Here is a 21,023-nt window from a genome sequence, read left to right as displayed (position 1 = left end):
TTTTTTAAATATTTTTTTTTTAATTAAAAAAAATATTTTTTTAAATTTTAATAAATTACAATCGCTTCTAAGAATTTTATGAAAATTTCAGTACATTTTTTTCGTGAATGAAAAATTATTTTTAAGTATGTTGTGCAATATTATACGTATGTATATATATTTTTTTCCAAGATTATATCCAGAGGTCGTATGTATTATAGTATACAATTGCATGTGTTGGCATCACTGATCAATTTGTGGGAAAGCGTTGTTAGGAAGAGGTGTAGTAGATGCAATTTTGTTATTGTGTACTTGGTGTTTACTTTGTTTATCTGACTAAGTAAGTAATGTTATGCTATTCAAATATAAATCAATAGAATTTAAGTTTGAATTTTTTGTATTGATCAATTATTGGTGTGAACTTTAACCAGTCATTTAAATTGTTCTAATTTTAACCCACCGGTCTGGTCTAGTGGTTAACGCGTCTACAAAGGTTGGCCTTATATATACACACACACATAATTTGAAATGTAGAACAAAGATGTGTGTAAACAAAGATTTACAAACCAATATTATCAATCTATTTCACTGACATATAATAAAAAGAACTTCAGTGAACCTGTGCTTATTGACATCTATATATTTAAAAAAGCTTGCATTGTTTTTTGAATTCTGCTTAATCTGAATAATGTTAGTATTTTTCCCTATTTTTGGTAACCTTTATTATTGTGGGCATGTTGAAAAAAAATGTGTATTTCTAAAATGGGGCATACAAATTGGAAAAAGTTTTTAGATAACAAGAGTGTGGGCTGGTGGTTCAGCTTGTAATGGAATTTATTATACCTTTTTGTATAGTTTTTGGTTGGGGATAAATATATATAATATTTTGTTTGTCAAAGGTAAGAAGGAAATGCCTTTGTCGTTATTTCATTCTGTTTCATCTGTTGTTTTCATGATTGTTTCTGTAATTTGCTGCAGTAAAATTAACCCTTGCTACCTTGTTATTTAATTTCTGGCTGATTTTGCATATCTTGATTTAATTATTTTGTTTGGATTTTTCAGTTCAAGTTGCTAGATTTTGAATTGAATTGTTACCTTGGCTTCTTGGTAGTTTAATGATCTTTTAAAGTACTTGCTGGAATTTTGGAATTGTCTTTGCTGTTGTGGCCTACTTTTCTATTTTTACCCTAAATCAAAGACTGTACAATTGCTATTTGGTAAGTACGTTAAATTTTGGTAAATATGTTAAATTTTAAATTGTATTTATTTATTTAATTGATATAGACAGGCATGAAACCCGTGAATACAAAATAATATTAAAAAAACCAACCTAATTTCATAAAAAAATTATAATTCATAAGTTAGAATAGCTCTTGATAAGGTTAAGGTATTAATTGTACTTTACATACTATAGGTGGCATAGTAATAGATAATCTATGTGAGTTGATTGAACAATGAACATTTTGAAAATTATACCAATCAATGTAGTTAATATGAAAGTTAAAAAACCAATAAATTAGGTTAATCAAAATAATTACTAAAAATTTTAGTAGCAAATATTTAATCTGTCCTGATCTGAAATCACTCAATTCTTGGTATTTTTAACAAATTAAAAATATGAATAAAGTTATGATTGGTAATGTGCATAGAATCACTGATTTTATATGCAGCACATGTAAGAAAGATTCTATGTGGTATTTCAGGTAATTTTAATTGCAAGTCAGCAAAAGGTCACCATACAACAGAGTTTATTAATTTTAATTTAGTACTTCATAAATGCATGACCTAAAATTTTAATTAAAATTTGTAGAGAATCTCTTAATAAAATTTATCATTTTTAGTGACTTACAGTATTACCAGTTTATTCATTGAAGGATAACTTGCTACCAAAACATACAGCTAAGTCTTTAATAGAAGATACCTTTTGTATTGCAGTATTATTTTATATTATTCAGCTGCACAATTATATCAACATTTTCAAACCTTCCAAATTGAATATGAAATTAATTTTTTTAAAGTTAGCAGAAATACTATTTTTGCTCACAATTCAAGTTGATTGTAAGTAATTGAATATCAAGTAGATTTGTAATCGGCTTAAACAATTTCATATATCATCTGCAAAAAATTAAAAAAATGAGAATAGCCTATGAATAAACAGTAATTTATAAATACAATGAAAATTTGGGAACCCAAATGCATGCCTTGTCTTAATCCATATCTAACATACATAGGCTTAGAGATAAAATTATCAATTTTAACATAAGGAATTCTGTTTGTACGAAATGGATGGATCCAAGACAACAATTTATTATAAAATTCATACGCAGCAGGTTTTTTAATAAGTAATTTGATATTAACTACACCAATGGCACAACAAAAATCAGTACAAAATGATTGAAGATATGAAAGAACGATTGAAGAGCTAAGTTAAAAACTATACAAAAAGACAGAGCGTTTCTTCACTAAAAGAGGATGATTATATTCTGGGCCTACAAAAGAGTTATCATTAACTCAAATGGCCTTTTCAGTATCATTCTCAGTTAAAACAATGCAGGAATCGTTACAGTTAAATGTAATTTTAGTTAAGGAAAAATCGTTAATATAGACACTTTCACATTTTTAAGCGTAAAGGTTATATAATATTGGCGCCCTTATTAGCATACTCACTTCAAAAAGCGTACAAGATGGATAAGATCTGCTGTTGTCATTTTTATTAGCAAATTTAAAAAAAAATCTTTGACTAACAGTATTGCATACAATTTCTTTCTAAATAATTCTTAATAATAAATAGATTACGTTTTTGAAGCTTATGGAATTTTTTGTTATTAATAATTGCGATAATAATTTCACTAGAGAACTGCTTGTAGTTTTGGTAGATGACTTTCAACAATATTACTGTATTATAATTATAATAATTTAACTGTGGCTGTGCTGTTTGTTTATGGTAAGTGAATTACATATACAATTTATTTTACTTTTATAAATTGTACAATAAATCATAAACATATTTACTCTGTAGCATTTATTTATTACAGAAAATAAATTTCGTACACCTGGAAGAGAAGGCTTGAGATTATGAATAGTGACAGTCAGAAAAGATTTGTTATGGTTGAAGAGACCATCTCAGTTAAATCTGAAAATTTAATTTTTCATTAAAAGTTGAAAATGAAGTGGTAAGTGGTCGATTTTGTATACAGTGGTACACCAATTATCCAGATGGACATTGCAAGGCCAAATCTGGATAATTGAAAATGGTAATTTAAAAAAGGTTGTGGTATATATTGCACATATAATTCTATATTTAATGGGTAATACAATAAGTAAAAAAAATAAAAAGTAAATGTGTTTCAGTTAAATTAAGAAGAAATTTGGAAAATGAAAATAAAATGTACGGTGTAAGAAAAAAGAGATAGTAAAATGTTGCAAAAAATACAGTATATAGACATTTGCTTTTATAATCAGTTTTACAAATGTCGGTAAAAATATATATATATATATATGTAATTATTATGTTTTTACTAAATGAATTGCAAATAGGCAGTTAAATAACCCAGTATAATAAAGATTGATTATAGGAATTGTAAAAATTCCTATTTAAACCATATGTCACAGGAATGGTACGCCTGAGTGTACAAGACTACACATAGTTTATATGTCATAAATACCATCCTCATTTAAATAGACGATGGTGGGGTAGCTTTATTGTTCACTAGTTGGTTACTAGTTTCAAAAAGAGTAATGACAATATTAGTGGTGTACTCATGATTAGGAGTTTTTACAATTTGTGTGCCTGCACCTACATATGCTATCAAATTTTATTTATTATATATATCCAGTTTCTGGCTCTGAAATGTCTTAATATCAAAGTGTGCTCTTTTTATTCTAATAAAGTGAATGAAATTTAGCCTACCTTTCCAGTAAACTTTCATCATCTGCTAAATTTTTTCTGGTGTATATACATCTCTGAATTTTTTAACAAGATAGTCAATAATCGATTTTATTTTTTGGAGATTTATTAGTATTATCATCATGAGTAAAATTGAGGGAATACAATAAAAGTTTGATTCTTTGGGCTAACACTTTTCCAAATCCAAGAGTTGTAAAAAGGAGATTGTTTGTGTAATAACTTTCAGTCTGTGGCTTTCAGGTAATTCCTGATAGCATATATACAGCTACAAACAAAAGCATCTCATAATTATCAGTCTGTTTCCACAGGTGAAACCTCAAAAACTGGTTTGGTAGTTATTTTTTTTTTAATGAAATCTTTGACATAAAGATTAGTCTGCTTGACATAATGAATGTCAACTAATTTATTTGTAAAAAATAACCCGAATAATGAATATACATTGTTAGGACATATAGAATAGAGAAACATATGATACTACCGCTTCAGCAATAAATTAGAGTAAAAATGGAACTAGACTCGCATATGTTACAGTAACCCATCAACAAACACAATTAAATGGGTCAATTTATAATTCATCAGTGGTACTTTTCAGCAAAAAAGTGGATGACGAATTATTTTGTCAAGGAAATTTTTATCAGGGTAGTTATTTGATGAGTTATTTCATCAAAAACTATGAAGGGGTTAAATAATTTGTGTCTTCTTTTCTGTCTTTGATGGGTTGAAAGACCTATTTTTTTAATTTACAATGGTATATTTAAATTTGTCAGAATAAAAAAAGATATTTTATTGAATATTAATTAATTTCAACATTTTTGTAAGGTTTTTTTCATCTTATTTTTATAGAAATCTGAGATCTCATTAAATGATGACATTCCACCTCGGATTAATCTTAAAATTAATGATGTACACACTATAAAGGCAGAAGAAGAGGAGGAATTTTATCCAGGTCATGTAAGTATTTATAATTATTTGATATTGTAACATACATGATGAGGTTGGACAGAACCCTGAAAAAGAAACTAAATTATGAAATATAGGTAATAGGAACTATAGTAACTAAAGTACACACGCCTTTGACAATGAAAAATTCATAACATATTTCTTTGCAATGGCGGCAGAAATATTCAGTAATGAAGTAGAAGAATAAATCTATCTTTTCCTTAATGAATTTCTTTAATTCACAACTTAACCCGTCTTGGGAGTGAAGAAATAATGAATATTTTTAATATCTCAATGTTCAAGGGAGCTAGGGCCTCGGTTAATGGCTTAAAACCTTCTCTGGGGTAACACATATGTATTCTGAAATTTGAAAGTAATCAGTCAGCTTCCTCTCACATGATGCATGAGCAAACAGACAAACTATATATATATTCCCAGTTTGAATTTTCAAAATCGGATGATTGTTTTCTGATATAAGAGCACCTCCAAAAAAGTGGTCCAGGGGCATCCCGTTTGTTAATGGTTCATAGTAATGATTGGGCTAGCCTCCCATGAGGTGTTCGTATACCTCACCACTCTAGCCTCACATGCATACCCCAAGGGATGGTCATTATTGTTAAACAGAAAGAAATTGTTCAAAATTTAATATTACTCATTATTTTTGTAATATTTTCAGTCGACTGATATGATGCATTCAGTTCAACCTCACCTCACACAGTGATGACTCACAGTTCATTAAAGATTGTGCTTCAACCGGAAAATCTCCACTACTACAGATATATACTCATTTTTTTTTTGAGATTGGAAACATATCTAAAAACCTTCTCAGTTATGCTGAGAAATGTGGGTAAAAATTTGGTTGAAAGTGATTAAGGAGTTTTTTTGTTTATCCCAAACAAACGAAAACCCTCTGCCTCTTTATATAATAGTATAGATAGAGATAGGAAGTATTATCAGCAAGTACTGCTTTGTTAAAGTGAAGCTTAATTCTAAGATTATATATTAAATTAATTTTAATTTCACCCAAAAAGATTTTTAATTTGAAAAAAATTAACAGATTGCTGGCATGCAGAAATATTCATTCAGAACAAATAAATTCTAATTTTCTTATCATTAAACTTTAAAATCCAATATCTTCATTGTTTGCATACTATCTAATTCATAAATTATCTACAATGCTAACTTCACTCATCGTAAAGTTCTTGTTCAGCTATTATAATTATTATTACTGTACATCCATTCTCAACATTGAATATTTTCTCGATGTATGGAAAATAGCTGAAACCAATCAAACTAGGTAAACTACCTGATGGTATAACATCATATCGGCCGCTTAGTATGAGAAGTGTGCAGCAGTAACTGACCCGCTAGACACAATCAATGTAATAGATGTCATGTTGTTAGAGTCGTGAAATGGACAGTTAAGGTCTGTCACTGTAATCTGTGCAGATGGGTGGTGTCTGCATAATTAGTTCATGTTGGATTTTGGAAATGAAATCTTACTGCTGTTTCATGGCAGTTTAATAATTTTTTGAAGTACTTCATTGTGTTAGTTCTCAGTAGAGAACTGCTTCAAAAATTACATTTTTTATAAATATTTTTGGTACATGAGTATCATCAATATTGTTAATGTTTCATTTTTTTGTTTTTTATTACAGCAAGTAGATTTACTACAGCTGAAAGAGGAACTACTTGATATCGAAAAAGATCATTTAGCAATTGAAGACACCAACTTGAATAAGACAGAAAATTTAGAAGTTAAAAATGAAGTGGTAAGTAACGATATTAGATTCTGCATACAGTGAGATTCTGCACACATTGGAGCACAAAGATGTGCTCCAATGTGTTAGTTTCTTCACAATACTGACATTGATCTGTACACCTCCTTCCAATCCCGGAGACGTAGACCCCACATGACCCTTGGTCTATTGACCAATACAGCAGCTACTTCTGGGATCAAAATATAGTTCTAATGTTCTTTTGGATTCTTCCACCTCCTTTTTTTTTTTTCCTACTCCCCGATCGGATATCCAATTAAGTATACTCAGTCGGGGAGAGTGTCCTTTTACTCTCAAAGGAGGCGTCCCCCACCCGCCGGCTATACGTACGGCACGGCAGGTTGGCCTCCCCGGTCTCTGATCTTTTGTTTTACATTGCCTGCCTCTAATCTCCCGCTTTAGAGCCAAGGTCCGGCAATGCCGTCCCCCAGCGCCTCAGCAGGGAACCGGGACTCGATCTTTACGCCGTTGGCCTCTAATCGACAGCGCTGATCCCACAAAGAGCCTAGGCTCCCGCAGGGACGACCCCGCCGACCGGGACTTGGTCTTTTATTTTAACCCAAACTCAAACTCCCCTGGAGTTCACCCCCTTCTCAGGTACCCGCACACCAAGGCCTACAGGCCCTCCATGGAGTAACTGTCCGCCCTACCCTACTGTTTATAGTCCCATTCTTCTGTCTTCATCCTCTTTGGCCCGCAGGACCTCCCCGGCAAACCTGCGGAACCATTCCCGGTTTTCATTGTTGTACCCCAACCGGTTTATGAGATTTTCTGGTGTAAGACCATTAATTACAATTTGACCTCTGTTAACGGCCCATCTTGGACATATGACAACGTATATTCGGCATCGTTGTTCTCTGGACAATAGATGCACTGCTGGGTGGCTCTTTTCCCATCCTATACAGATACTGACCGAAAGAGCCGTGCCCCGACAGTAATTGTGTAATGTAAAAATTGACATCTCCGAGTCTATTGTTATTCCAGGTTTTAATATTAGGGATTAGGCGTCTGGTCCATTCTCCCACTCTGGACCCTGCCAACTCTTCTTTCCATTAGCCATTGATAGCCGCGGTTATCAATCTTCGAATAACCATTTTAGGTGTGCCGTGGTTTTGAAATAATCCTCTTAATCCCTTTACGGCAGGAGTAACTCTCCCACAAATCATATCGATATGCTTGCTGAACCTTAAACTTTTGTCCAGAAGTACCCCCAAGTATTTTGTTTCTTTTACTTCATCGATTCTCTGTCCTCTGATATTTAGATTCACACTTCTTAATGGTCTTCTACCCGAGAGGACCAGGCAACAGGATTTATTAGGAGCTATTTCTAATTTGTTATCCTCCATCCATTCATCTATTGTTCTAAGTGCTTGGTTTGCCTTGTTCTTCAGTTCATTAATATCTCTTGTCTTCTACTAATATTGCGATATCATCTGCGTATCCTACTATCGATACCCCTTCGGGGTAGTTCAGCCTGAAGATTTTATCATAGAAAACATTCCATAAGGTTGGGCCAAGTACAGATCCCTGCGGCACCCCTCCGAATACCTGAAATATGGCTTTCCTTTCTAGGGTTTTGACCTCTGTGAACCTATTTTGCAGATATTGATCTATCTGATTTACTAAGTATTTACTTATTTGCATGGCTTGAAGCGCCTCAATGATGACTGACCAGAGGGCCGTACCAAATGCGTTTCTAACATCAAACATTATGATCATGGGGATTTTTCTAGTCCTCCATGTACCGCTTCTGCAATTTAATGCCCAGTTTTTTAACTTCTCGACTGCGGTCACCGTGGACCGTCCCTTTCTAAATCCGTATTGTTCCGGATGTAGACATTGTTTTTCCTCTATTTCCTCTCTAAGTCTATTTTCTAACAACCTTTCAACTACTTTTCCCATATTATTTATGAGCATAATCGGTCTATATGCTGTGTTCTCTTGAATTTGTCCTGCCTTTGGGAGGAAGACTATTCTTGCTTCCTTCCAGCATTCAGGGAAGCTTCTATTTTGTAGGCCGTAGCTGGCTACATCGACTATTTCCCAAGGTACGATTCTAGCTATTATCTTAATGATGGCCGCTGGGATGCCATCTGGGCCGGGGCTTTTCTTATTTTTTAATTTATTTATAGCTTCCATGACCTCTTTTTGTGTAGCTGCTATTTCTATGCTCAAATCACTACAGAGTAGGCTCCTGTTATTATTAACTAGTATTACTTTATTCATGACCTTTGTTACAGCACGGGTTCCCGGTCCTATGTGAAGTGGATCCACAGTCCAGGCATATGGTTGCCTCCTTGTAATCTTTAATTACATGGCCGTGTTTACCACAGTTGAAGCAGAGGTTTGAACGGTCCTGGCCTCTGCACTCTTCTGCTGTGACCGACATCCCAACATCGGTAACATTTCTCTATATCCATCCGGATGTATGCCCTGCAACTCACCCACCCTAGTCTCAGCCTTGCTGCAATTAATTTCGTTGCATTCCTTTGACTTGTGACCACCGTGGCATTTTTTGTGTTTCCAAATGCCTCCCTTAGTGATTTGACCTGAAAGTTTTCTCCTTGTCCTAGTACCTTTTCTACCGCTTCCCTGACCTCTCGCTCAGTAGTGTCGCCTAGCATGTCTTTTACATGAACGACTGTTCTGCAGTCTCCTCTTGTTCTTATATCCACCTGGAGATCCTCTGCTCTGTTCTTCAGCAGGGAGGAAAACTCCCCCGCCTTCTGCGCCCCACTAATTCAGACCTCTAGTTGTTGATCCCTTCCCTGTTTAATTGACAGTATTTCGCCGGCCTTCTCAACCTTAACCTCCACCACTTCATGGTTTTCAACAGATCGGCATAAGATTTACCGGGGGCCCTTACTACGACTGTTTTACTTTCAACGACCGGAGGGGGTTCCCCTTCTTGTTGATACCGACCTCGACCTTGCCCTCCCTTGTTCGCTCAGGCTGGAGAGTAACATCCTCAGCAAGGTCTTACCCTTCCTCATCATGTATATTACTATTTTTCTCACTATGATGCCCGCTGGACCACTGGGAACCACAAAGACACCTGACTCCAGCTTACCTACAGCTCTTGGTAAGGCCTTTATAATATGAGAGGCCATTATCTTATCTCCTTCTCTAGAGTCATAGATTACCGTGTACCTAATCCGGTATTTGTGATCTTTCCATCTTCGAGGATGGTGGAGTCTTGTAAGATCATTGCCCCAGGTGCCGTCCCAGCGTACCGGCTGGATGGCTTTAATCCATTCAAATCGATGAAAAAACAGCTGTCATCTCCTGGTTTTAGATCTTTCTCCTGGGTCAGCCTGTTCATTACCCAGGTTGACCATCGTGTGGGTAATCTCTCTATCAGTTGTTCATCTGTCATCTTTACATCTAGAATATCTGACATCTCGTTCCTGCCATGATTTTCGGTTTGCGTACTTTGGTCAACTGTGTCTGGAGCCTCATCATTTATTCGTTGTAAATCTTTAAAAATTTCTGCTTTGATAATTACATTTTTGCATAAGTATTTTTGGTATTTTTTAGTCAACAATATTATTAATACATAGTTGCGATTCATCAGCAAAAATTCCTATATCATGATCCATATCAAATCCTGGTCAGGCATGACATTTTTCATATGTTATAAAATTCCATTTCCATGCTCCACACAAGCTTCATGCGTATGTGATGATATAAAAAATAAATATTATTTGCAATCAGACTCGTATGATAAATGCTGAATATTACAGAATTAATATTTTTATTATCTGGTAAGTATTTATGAAAAATAAGATTAGAATTTCAAAATTTTATTTAATGTTTTCTCTCATGTTCATGATAAAAAAATTTCAACAAAAGCAATATTGATACCGTCAGTAAGGTTAGAAAAAACTAAATCATAAGAATTACAGCAACAGATTAACAAATTGATTGTAAAAGATTACAATTTGTAAAAAACAATACCACTTTACAATTTGTGAATAGCAGCATTTTTGATAAAATTTAGCAAAAGAAACATTTTCTGGAATAAAACCTGGCACATTAAAGGCAACTAATAATAATAATTATTATTATTATGTGGCTATAATAAATTGTGGCTGCACTATTTATGTGTGTGGTAAGCTAATTAGATAAATAATTTTTTTTTTTTATTTTATAAATTTTACAATAAATCATGAACATAATTACTTACAGCATTAATTTATTGTTTTTTTATTACAGAAAATTAATTTAGAACAACTGAAAGAGGAGCTTGACATTATGAGTAGTGATAATGAAAAACGATCCCTATCAATTGAAGACACCAACCTAGTTACATCAGAAAATTTAAAAGTTGAAAATGAAGTGGTAAGTGGTCGATTTTGTATACAGTGCCACACCAATTATCCAGACGGACCTTGCAAGGCCAAATCTGGATAATTGAAATGGGTAATTTAAAAAAGATTTGTGGTATACAGTGCACATATCATTCTGTATTTAATGAGTAACATACTAAGTAAATAAAATTTAAAAATAAAAGTAAACATATTTCACTAAAATTAAGAAGAAATTTAGAGCATATGTACAATGTAAGAAAAGATAGATTTAGTAATATGGTACATCAAATACAGTGTGTAGAATGTAGAAAATTACTTTTACAAAGGCCAGTATATATATATATATATATATATATATATGGTTTTGTTAAATGAATTCCAAAACTGTAGTTTAAAAACCCAGTATAATAAAGATTGATAAGAAAAATACCTATTTAAGCAGAGATTCGTTTGAATGGTTCAAATTTTTCAAATAATATACTAGTTATGGTTATAAACCAAATGGTTATACTAGTTATGGTTCAAATTTTTCAAATAATATACTTTTTTTTTAGTTTCTTTGTCTTGATTTAAGCCGTCCAGCTTGTTAGACATTTAGAAAAATGGTGCCCCCCTGTATTATGTTGAGTCGTTGCAGATCATCTTGTGTTTCTTTCATTCAAATCGACTTTAATTTACTTACGTTGACGATGTTGGAAATTTTCTTAGCAAGTCTATCTTCACTCATCCTGTATAAGTATCATATATATATATTTTTGCTAAATGAATTGCAAAAAGGTCGATTGAAAAACCCAGTAAAATAAACATAAATAAATAATTTCCGGTTGAAGTGAAGATTTTTTTCCAAAAAATTCATTTTTTTTTAAATTTCTTAATTTGGATTTAAGCAGTGTAGTTTGTCAGATATCTTGAAAATCGGCATCCTACTGTATTGTTTTTCATTATTATGGCCATGCATGTAAATTTTGGATTTCATGCAGTTCATTTGTGAACTCGTATATATTAATTATTTAGCAGGTTAAACTTTTTAATTCCATTTTTTTCTCTCTGTACATAAATGTCTATATGTACGATATAATATTCTTTCAGCCTCTGCAAAGCACGGAATTAGAGAAACACTCTTGCCTCTAATTTCTTACTTCAATATGCTTTCAGGCCTAAGCTCATTCTCAGTGATAACTTTTATAAATTCTTTAACTGTTCACAATTTATATAATAACTATTAGCTGAATTCACGTTTATATATATATATACACATCTTCAGTATTAATTTTTTCAACTATTTCCAAATTACCTTCTAAACTATATATCAGTTTTAAACTAAATAATAATCAAAATTATTATAAAATTGTCAGCAACATTTGAGAAACCTATTATTCTATTTTTAAATGATTTAAAATGTTCATTAAATCTATCTTTAGATGATCTATTTGTTTTTATATATCTTTTCATAATTGTTCCATTTAATTTTATAAATACCAGAAGACCCACATTTATTTTTTACTTTTTATTGTTTTATTATATGATTATCAGGTTTGTATTTTTTATTTGTATACGCATCAATTTAGTTTTCTATAATTTTATTTGTATAAGAGTATTTTAGATAAACATTTCACTATTTTTATGGGTAATAATTTAGTAATATTTATATTACTAAAAATTTCTGGATTATATATTTAATATAAATCAATGACGTATGATATCCATTTTTTTATAGCTATATTCTTTATACTAAAATTACAAAATTCCCATTTGTCGTTTATGTATTTTATTGCTCTGTTTATCATGTACTTAAAAATATTAACCTTCTGGGACCGAATATGATTAGAATTCCTATTTATAAAAATTTCATTTCAGGTAGGTTTTTAATATAATTCATTATATAAATAATTTATTTTTCTGTTATGTTCCATTTCATATGTAAAATATAAAGTTTTATGATCTGGAACTGAATTTATTTAAAATTACTTCATCATTATCTATAACTGGTTCATATATAACTAAATTATCATCCACAAATCTGACCCACAATAAAATTTAATATACGTGATTTATACCATATACTGTTCTATTATCAAATTCCTGCAATATATTTTTGACATTAAAGCAGATAAGGGAAATCCAATGGGTAAAATATTTTCTCATATGTAACAGGTTCCAATAAATTCAAAATAATTCTGCTTACACATGTTTCTAATTGTTAAATATTTATAAATTTTTTGTCTTCACCTGCTTTTATTAATTTATTTTCTATTGAGATTGTGTGATCAATGGGTTAATCTGGGTACATATTGGTTATATCTAAGCTAGTAATTATAGTTTTAATAATTTTTAACTTATTTAATTTATTAATTCATACCTATTTTTTATATTTTATTTGTATTCTAAATTTATCTTTGATCTAATTGCTATATCAATAATTTTAGTAATAATATAACTTGGGGCTGTTTTGAAATTAATTGATGGTCTTGTTGTTATACCTTCTTTGTGTAATTTTGGGAAACCTGTAAGTTTTGGGGTATAAGGTATATGTGGATAATCTGATATGATATTTTAATTTATTATTATTATTAAATATTTCCTTGTATTTAACTATGGAATCTTTTTTTAATTTTTAAAACTTTATTGTTGGGTCATTAATTTTTTTTAAAACAATTTCATTTATATATTCATTTTATTTCTCAATTGAAATAACAGGAATTTTTGTTTTATCATATTCTTCTGGTATTTATAAAATTAAATCCAACTATTGCAAAAAGATTACAAAATGTAAAAAGCTAATAGTTATTGTGTAATTGTAAGCAGTTTAAGAATTTATAAAAGATATCACTGAGGATGGGCTTAGGCCCAATAGCGTTTTGATGAAGTAAAAGATTAAACGTGAGTGTTTCTCTAATTCTGTGAATTGCGAAGGCTATTGTATATATATATATATATACGGGTGTAACATTTAGGATCAGACTTTGTAACCTTTATCCAAAATAACATCTTTTAACAAAAGTCAGATTGAGCCTTCATGGGTTATGCTTGGAGGTATCCCGAACAAATAGGAGAAATTTGTCTGGTGAACTGAATCTAAAAAAACTTCATAGCTTCATTTATCATCTAATCACAACTCACTAGATCGCATTTAGAGTTATAACTCGGAACCTAGTTTTACAGGTGACCCCTTGAGAGGCATCACAAAAAGGTCTTTTTTAAGGAATAGTCCACCTGCTGAACCAAGCAACACCAGAGTTAAGAAAAGGCAGCATTTGGATATGGTGGGCTTCCACTTAGAAGATAACATGCAACTGGAAGCATTGGAATGCCCTAACACTACACACACAAATAAGAAAAATACAAAGTCCAAAATCAAACCATCTACATTTCCACACACAAAGTAAACTTGCTGCAGCAGACTGGTAAACTAAAAATAATAACTGGCCGAATGGACCAATACAAAATTTTCATTATGGGTCTGCAGGAAATAAGAAACACTGACCAGGATGCCATGGAATCTCACGGATATAGACTCTGCAGAGGTATACCTGGAAAGAGAGTGATAAAAAGTCCCACAGTTTTGAACTGGCTTTTTAGTCAGACTCAAAATAATAAACTCCATAATCTTGAAATCCACATATTTCAAGAGGAAACCTTAAAAAATCAAAATCATAAAACACCTTGATTACATTATAGGAGAATGGTAACTAGACCGTCTTTATGGATAAACAGCACCACATTGAGATCTACAGTGTAAAAGTCATCCGAGGCGTAGACACTGGATCCAATGACTATGTAGTCAAAATTAAATTTGCTTCAGAAAGAAAACAACAAAATCAAGTCCTAAAACTAGAAGAAAAGAGGATGCTGCCCGACTGGTCAAGAATGAAAATGACCAAAAAATAACAATCACAGATAAACTCAAATATCCAGTCAACAACATTAAACAAATCGGAGAAGAATTAGCCCCAATAAAATGCCGTACAAAAACATCAATGTTGGAACGGCAAATGTGTCAAAATAGTGGAAAAAATATCTGTTATTGCTATTATCCCAAAAATTAGAAATATCCTTCCCAAATCTAGTAAAACAAAGAAAAGAAACCACCTGACCCCTAAGGAGAATAAAGAGACTACATCATTAAGAAACACTGAAGTCAATAGAAGGAACTGGCTATTTCAAGAAAACTTATGACTGCATCCCTACTAAAAATTCTAAGACACCTTGAACTACTTATCAAATTATAAACATGATAAAACTGACCCTTACAAACAGTGTCAAAGGTAAAATTCAGAGATGAGCTCTCATAACTTTTTGAGATCAAAACAGGATTGCGTCAAGGGAATGAGTTCTTACGACTACTGTTCAACTGTATTTTAGAAATTGTAATTAGGGAATAGCTCAAGCTCTCAAAAAGGTGTCTCCCAAGAGTTAAAATGGGTGGAAAAATTGAAACAAACTGTCCTAGTTTTGCTGACGAGTTGGCACTTGTAGCAAATGCCATTGATGAAACTAAATCATGGATATTAGCACTTCAAAAAATTACAAATAAAATTGGACCCAAAATTTAGTAACCCAATTTAAATACCTTGGAGAAATAGTAACAAACAATCTAAATGAAAAATCCTTTATCTGAATAAGAAGAAAAAACTAGCTGAAGCACAAAAATGAACCTGGTACACTTAAAATAAAAATGCCTATCAAAAAATACAAAAATAAGACACTAAAACACAGTTATAAAACCATAAACCACTTACTCAGCAAACACTCTTCCACCTGAACGAACAATCAAAGACAGACAGATTCCAGAAGATGGAAAGAAAAAATTGGAAGAACTTGCATGAACAAAATGTATCATAAAGATGGGCAGTGGTGGGAGTGTGCCAAACAGAATCATGTACAAAGAGTTAGAACCCATTACTGATATGCATAAGAGATTAGGATTCTTTCGACATAATCATGAGGATGCAGTATTCAAGACTTCGGAAACTGCTAATGCAGTACAATCTCGACTCGGAAAATACAAAGGCAGGATGCAGATGATTCGGAGAAATAAGATAGGATCTGAAGGAAATTGGCATTACATCAGTAGACGCCACAGGTACGATAAAATTAAATGAGAAACTCATGAACAAAAACTCTTATAAGATAAAACCTCACAACACAAACATTTTCAACACTAGAAAGGGCACAAAGATTGAAATGTATGAAAAAGTAATGGGAGGACCACAAGGCCCAAACAGTCCCATCAAAGAGACATGCATAACAGACTGACTAAAATGATCCTATGCGGTCATAAAAGATAATAATAATATATATATTTAGCCCACCAGGCTGATCTAGTGTTTAACTCATCACAAAAAAGTTGTTTTAACAGCTGATTTTCAAAGTCGAAAGTTCTCAGGTTCAAATCCTAGTAAAAGTCAGTTGCTTTTATAAGATTTATTAATTTAACAGTGAATACCTGTGTACTCTGGTGGTTGGGGTTTAATTAACCATATGTCTCAGGAATGGATGATCTGAGTCTCTACCAAACTAAACAAAGTGTAGTCTGATACGTAACATTATCTCATTGAGGCATGGTGAAATTTGTTTACATGTTGTGAATCTTCTGTATACTTTTCTCATCTAACTGTGAAAACTATTAAATTATAGAAATAGTTCATACATATTTATAAATTTATGCATTCAGAGTTCAAGATCACAGAATAATAACTTAGATTCATGTTTGCCTGTTCACAGAGTTATTACTATATTTCAGTTTAATACTAGTAATAAATTTTTTTTTTTAAATGAATTTTAATGTTTTGAAATATGAAAATGTTTTCCTTCTTAGTGTGGAAATTTCTAAAACAAGAGGCAGGACAAATACTAACATCACATTCACAACAATAATATCGTGATTCCTTTCTTATATGGTTTCCATAATAACAACACATCTTGTAGGTGCAATTTTTATTCTGTATCGGGAATATACGACAGGGGAATGTCATTCTCAGAGTATGAGAGGATCATCTCCTACAGAGAGCCTACAATTTTTGGGAGTGACTTTGATGAATTTCAACATTTTGTTCAATAAGGGGCATCTCTGAATTGAAGTAGAGTGTACTGGACTGTAAAGTTTAAAAAAAAATTATTAAAATTGTAGCTCCAGCGTTTTAATGTTTTTAGTGAATGGAGTCATATAATTTATAATTTTCTGTTTACAAGACCATTAGTTGGTTGCTTTAAACTGTCTGCCCTAGGTTTGATTTTGTTTCATGTGAAGCAACTAAAGTACGTCTGGGCACAGTCATGGTAATGTTCTCTGATAGTTTTGATGTCCATTGTACATAAATTTCTGTGGTATAAATAATTGAGCTGCTTGTGTGTGGCTGATTATCACCTTTATTTCAGTGGTAATATCATGTTTATGTAACACTGGTGTATATTTGTTGTGTGAAATATTGCAAAACCTCTTCTTCTCTTTCATTCTTGAGAATGACTAGTGCCGTTTTTATTAGTGATGTGTCTAATGTCAGGTCTCACATTAATCATTCACTTGACAATATTTTATATATATATATATATACACTATAATTCAGTTCTTAAATATTCAGGTAAACAAAAAGTTACACACAAATAAATATAAATAAAAATTTCAATATATGAAATGTTTTACAGTTTTCAGCGACTTTGTTGTTTTTATTATAAATACTTCAATTTTAACTTAGATTGTTTTTATTTTTGAAGATAATGGATGTACCTGTAAAGAATATCTACGTGTATGAAGCATTCCCCTCTAACAGTATCAAACTAGAAACTGAAGATGATACCACAAAGGAAACTTTATTGTTGATTTTACCACATCACCCTATTGAAGATGATATTACACCTGTTTGTGTAAGTATAAATTGATTTATTTTTTGCTTTTTTTTGTGTCATGGAAAGATCATCAGCCATTGAAGTATAACATTAAATTATTGATTTTGTGTTTCAGGAAAGTGAATCTTTGCAAGTGAAAGAGGAGCCGATCAATAATGGGTGTGATAATATTGATGAAGTGACAGATCCTCTTGTGAGTGAAGGGACCAACCTAATTAAATTAGAAGATCATAAAATGAAAAATGAAGCAGTAAGTTAGTTTTACTCGCCCTTTCAAAGTGAATTTTGTAGAGTAGTTATGTGAGTGAAACTTTATGTAAGCACTTAATGTTGATGTTTTAATTTGACTTCATTGCATTTTTTTACCATGTTTTGGTTTATTCTTTAGTATTACATGAACTTTCAAGTACGAGGATCATTACAGTTCTGATGTTTTACTAGACTGATTGATATGTACTGCCACATTGGCCAAAAAGATACTGTTCTTTTACCACAATAATGTGCGGGTACACATATCTCTGATAGTAGTTGCAAAACTCAATGATAATCCACACTTTGACAAAGTCATCTGGAAGCATGTGCTGTATTCACCTGACTTGGTTTCAATTAATTATTACCTTCTCCCAAATCTGAAATAATGGCTCATTGGACAAAGATTTATTTCTAATGATGGAAAGGTGAGAGAACTGCTTATTTCGCAGAGTTGGACAAATCACGTCATACTGATAATATAAAAAAAGTTGGAAAATCTGGGTAAATGAAACAAATTGCAAGAGAATTAAGTTGAAAGTTAAAAAAATTCTTCAAAACCTTCCTGAACAACCGCCATATTTGTTTTAAATTGACTTATAAAATTAATTTTCTCAGATTTAAATTTGTGAATTATGTGTTTGCTATTTTGTTATTTTTTGCAACATACACTTTCAGAAAATAAAGTGTATAATATATATATATATATATATATAACAATTGTAATATTGTATTAATAGTAAATTCATATAAAAATAAAATTAAATCAGTTTTGTTCTTTTTTGGCCTAATTTTGTCATAATTGGATTTTTCTAAAATTTTTAGCAAGATAGATTTTAATGGTATTTACTACCAAAAATATTTATTTTTAGGATATCTGATTTGTATATAAGTGGTATTATTACTAAGTTCCAGTCAGAATAAAATTAAAAAAAACATTTATTGGAAATTAATTAGTTTGTAATATGATTTCTTTATCTTTTTTTTAAAGGAACTGAGATCTTATTGAATGATGTTTCACCACTGGTTAATCTTAATATGAAAAGCAATGAACTTCGAATAAAAGATTTTCACACAGTGAAGACAAAAGATGGGATGGTATTTTATCCATGTCGTATAAGTATTAGCTTTTGGCTATTGTAACAAACATGATTTGTCTCTTCTTAATTTCATTACTATGTATATATTTCAATGTGTTCGTTTTTAACAAAATGTTTGTAATTGTATTTGGTTCATTTTAATTAATATCGATTTATTGAGATGTTTGTGAATGATAAATGATCAATGTGCGAGAGCAAAGTGTGTTTTTGAAATTCATTGATGACTGAAATATGTGAATTTTAACCTGTTGATGGAGTTGACATTTTAGTAAGCTTTGGGTGATTTGTTGTTAATTGTATTCAGTGTTCATGTTTCAATATTTATCAGGTAGGCAGTTTAAAGTGGACCTGGTAAGACTAAACATGGTTGTGACATAAAATCTGTAAATGAAAAGAAAATAATATAAAATCTAATTTTGTGATTACATTAGGAAGACTTAACATATCTACCATATTTTGACAAAAGATATCCGAAGCGATCACCCTGCACAGCTGATGCATCAATGCTAAAGTAATCATATTGAGAGTCACCTGATGCAAACTGTTGTCAATGACTTCAGTTTTTTATTATGAACATTTGTCTTCAGTTATTGATAGTGTAGGACTTGCAATTAGACAAATCGTCTAGTCAGAATTGCACTAGACAAATCGTGTTGACAAGGAAAACCACTGTTCTCGAAAATTAATGCACTAAAGCATGCATAGTTTACAACAGACAATAATAGATTAGAGCAGTAATATACACCTCAAATAATAGTGGTAATAGGAGCAGTGTAAAAGGTAACACTCAAATACCTGTAGTTAAGCTCTCTCAGTTTGGTTTTTAAGTTTCTTGCCCTGTGTGGAAAGATATATATATATAAGTGTTTCTTGCAGGCGCACCACTTCATCAGATTTATTTACAAGTTTTTTAAATGTTTTTAATATATTGTTATAAGAGGACACGAATTTAGAAGAATTAAAAAAATTATATATTTTTATTTTGTTTATTATAAAATTATACATTATAAATCATGTTTTCCAGTTTGATCATATATATATATATATATATATATATGTTGTATTTTTTTAATAAAAAAATCAACTTGAACAACCAATGTACAGAATTATAAAGTAAATGAAATGACACTTACTTTATTTTTTATTCCAAAAGCACCTTTACAGGACCTGCATCATCAGCTGTATATAATATATTTATATAAAATTACATATCAAACATAATAAAAAATTAAAATATTGTAATATTAAAATTTCAATGTAGTGAAAATATCAAGAAATTTAATTTAAATAATACTAGGTAAAGTTTGGACAATTATAAAGGCAGCAACAGATGGCAGCACTTTTTTATATAAAAAAAAGAAATAATCATAATTTTTATAAATAGCGTGATTAAAATCCACTCAGTAATGTAAATTGGCTTTCCAGGTTACATTGCATAAATTTATTCTATTTACTGTTTTTTTTTAAACTTAAGTTGTTATTTATTGTAGAAGTAGTTATTTTATTTAACTGACTTCATATGTTTTTTATATATGATTGTAGTTTTAATTTTTTATTATGTTTGATATGTAATTTTATTTAATTGTATTATATAAAACTGATACGCAGGATCCCGCAAAAAGGCTTTTGGAATAAAAAATAAAATGTTATTTCATTTACTTTGTAATTCTTTACTTGGGTTGTTGATGTTGGTTTTTTATTATAAAAATACCATATATTGGTACAGAAGAATATGACGTTTTACTATAATCTACAGAGTGTCCAGTCTAAAAGTACAGCTTAAAATTAAGAGAACCAGTTAACATAACTTGGCAACTTTTTTTAAAATAAACATCTACTCTCGCAATGTTTTAATGTAAATTTGTCTACTTCAGTGTATGCACCTTTTGTTGCTCTTCAGATGCCTGAAAAATAA

The 21,023-nt window shown here is 31.2% G+C and overlaps 1 protein-coding gene across 1 annotated transcript; it reads left to right on the top strand.

Moving 5' to 3' along the window:
• Positions 1–265: 265 nt before the first annotated feature.
• Positions 266–19,120, top strand: LOC142318049 (uncharacterized). Its single transcript, XM_075354576.1, has 9 exons — positions 266–319; positions 1,042–1,196; positions 3,015–3,152; positions 4,730–4,837; positions 6,484–6,597; positions 10,819–10,944; positions 17,628–17,777; positions 17,875–18,009; positions 19,000–19,120. Exons 6-9 carry the CDS (start codon positions 10,858–10,860, stop codon positions 19,015–19,017), a joined length of 390 nt encoding a protein of 129 aa, XP_075210691.1. The 5' UTR covers positions 266–319; positions 1,042–1,196; positions 3,015–3,152; positions 4,730–4,837; positions 6,484–6,597; positions 10,819–10,857; the 3' UTR covers positions 19,018–19,120.
• The last annotated feature ends 1,903 nt before the right edge of the window (positions 19,121–21,023 follow it).

Source organism: Lycorma delicatula, chromosome 1, assembly GCF_047948215.1.
Source record: "Lycorma delicatula isolate Av1 chromosome 1, ASM4794821v1, whole genome shotgun sequence".
In the NCBI taxonomy this organism is placed as follows: domain Eukaryota; kingdom Metazoa; phylum Arthropoda; class Insecta; order Hemiptera; family Fulgoridae; genus Lycorma; species Lycorma delicatula.
The sequence above is the reverse complement of the archived record's forward strand: the minus strand, read 5'-3'. Positions and strand labels throughout refer to the sequence as shown.

Excerpts from the sequence above, each read along its gene's own strand:
- LOC142318049 (XM_075354576.1), top strand. The coding sequence starts at position 10,858 with ATGAGTAGTGATAATGAAAAACGATCCCTATCAATTGAAGACACCAAC. Across the intron at positions 10,945-17,627 it reads TAAAAGTTGAAAATGAAGTG|ATAATGGATGTACCTGTAAA; the intron begins GTAAGTGGTCGA and ends TTATTTTTGAAG. Across the intron at positions 17,778-17,874 it reads ATGATATTACACCTGTTTGT|GAAAGTGAATCTTTGCAAGT; the intron begins GTAAGTATAAAT and ends TTTGTGTTTCAG.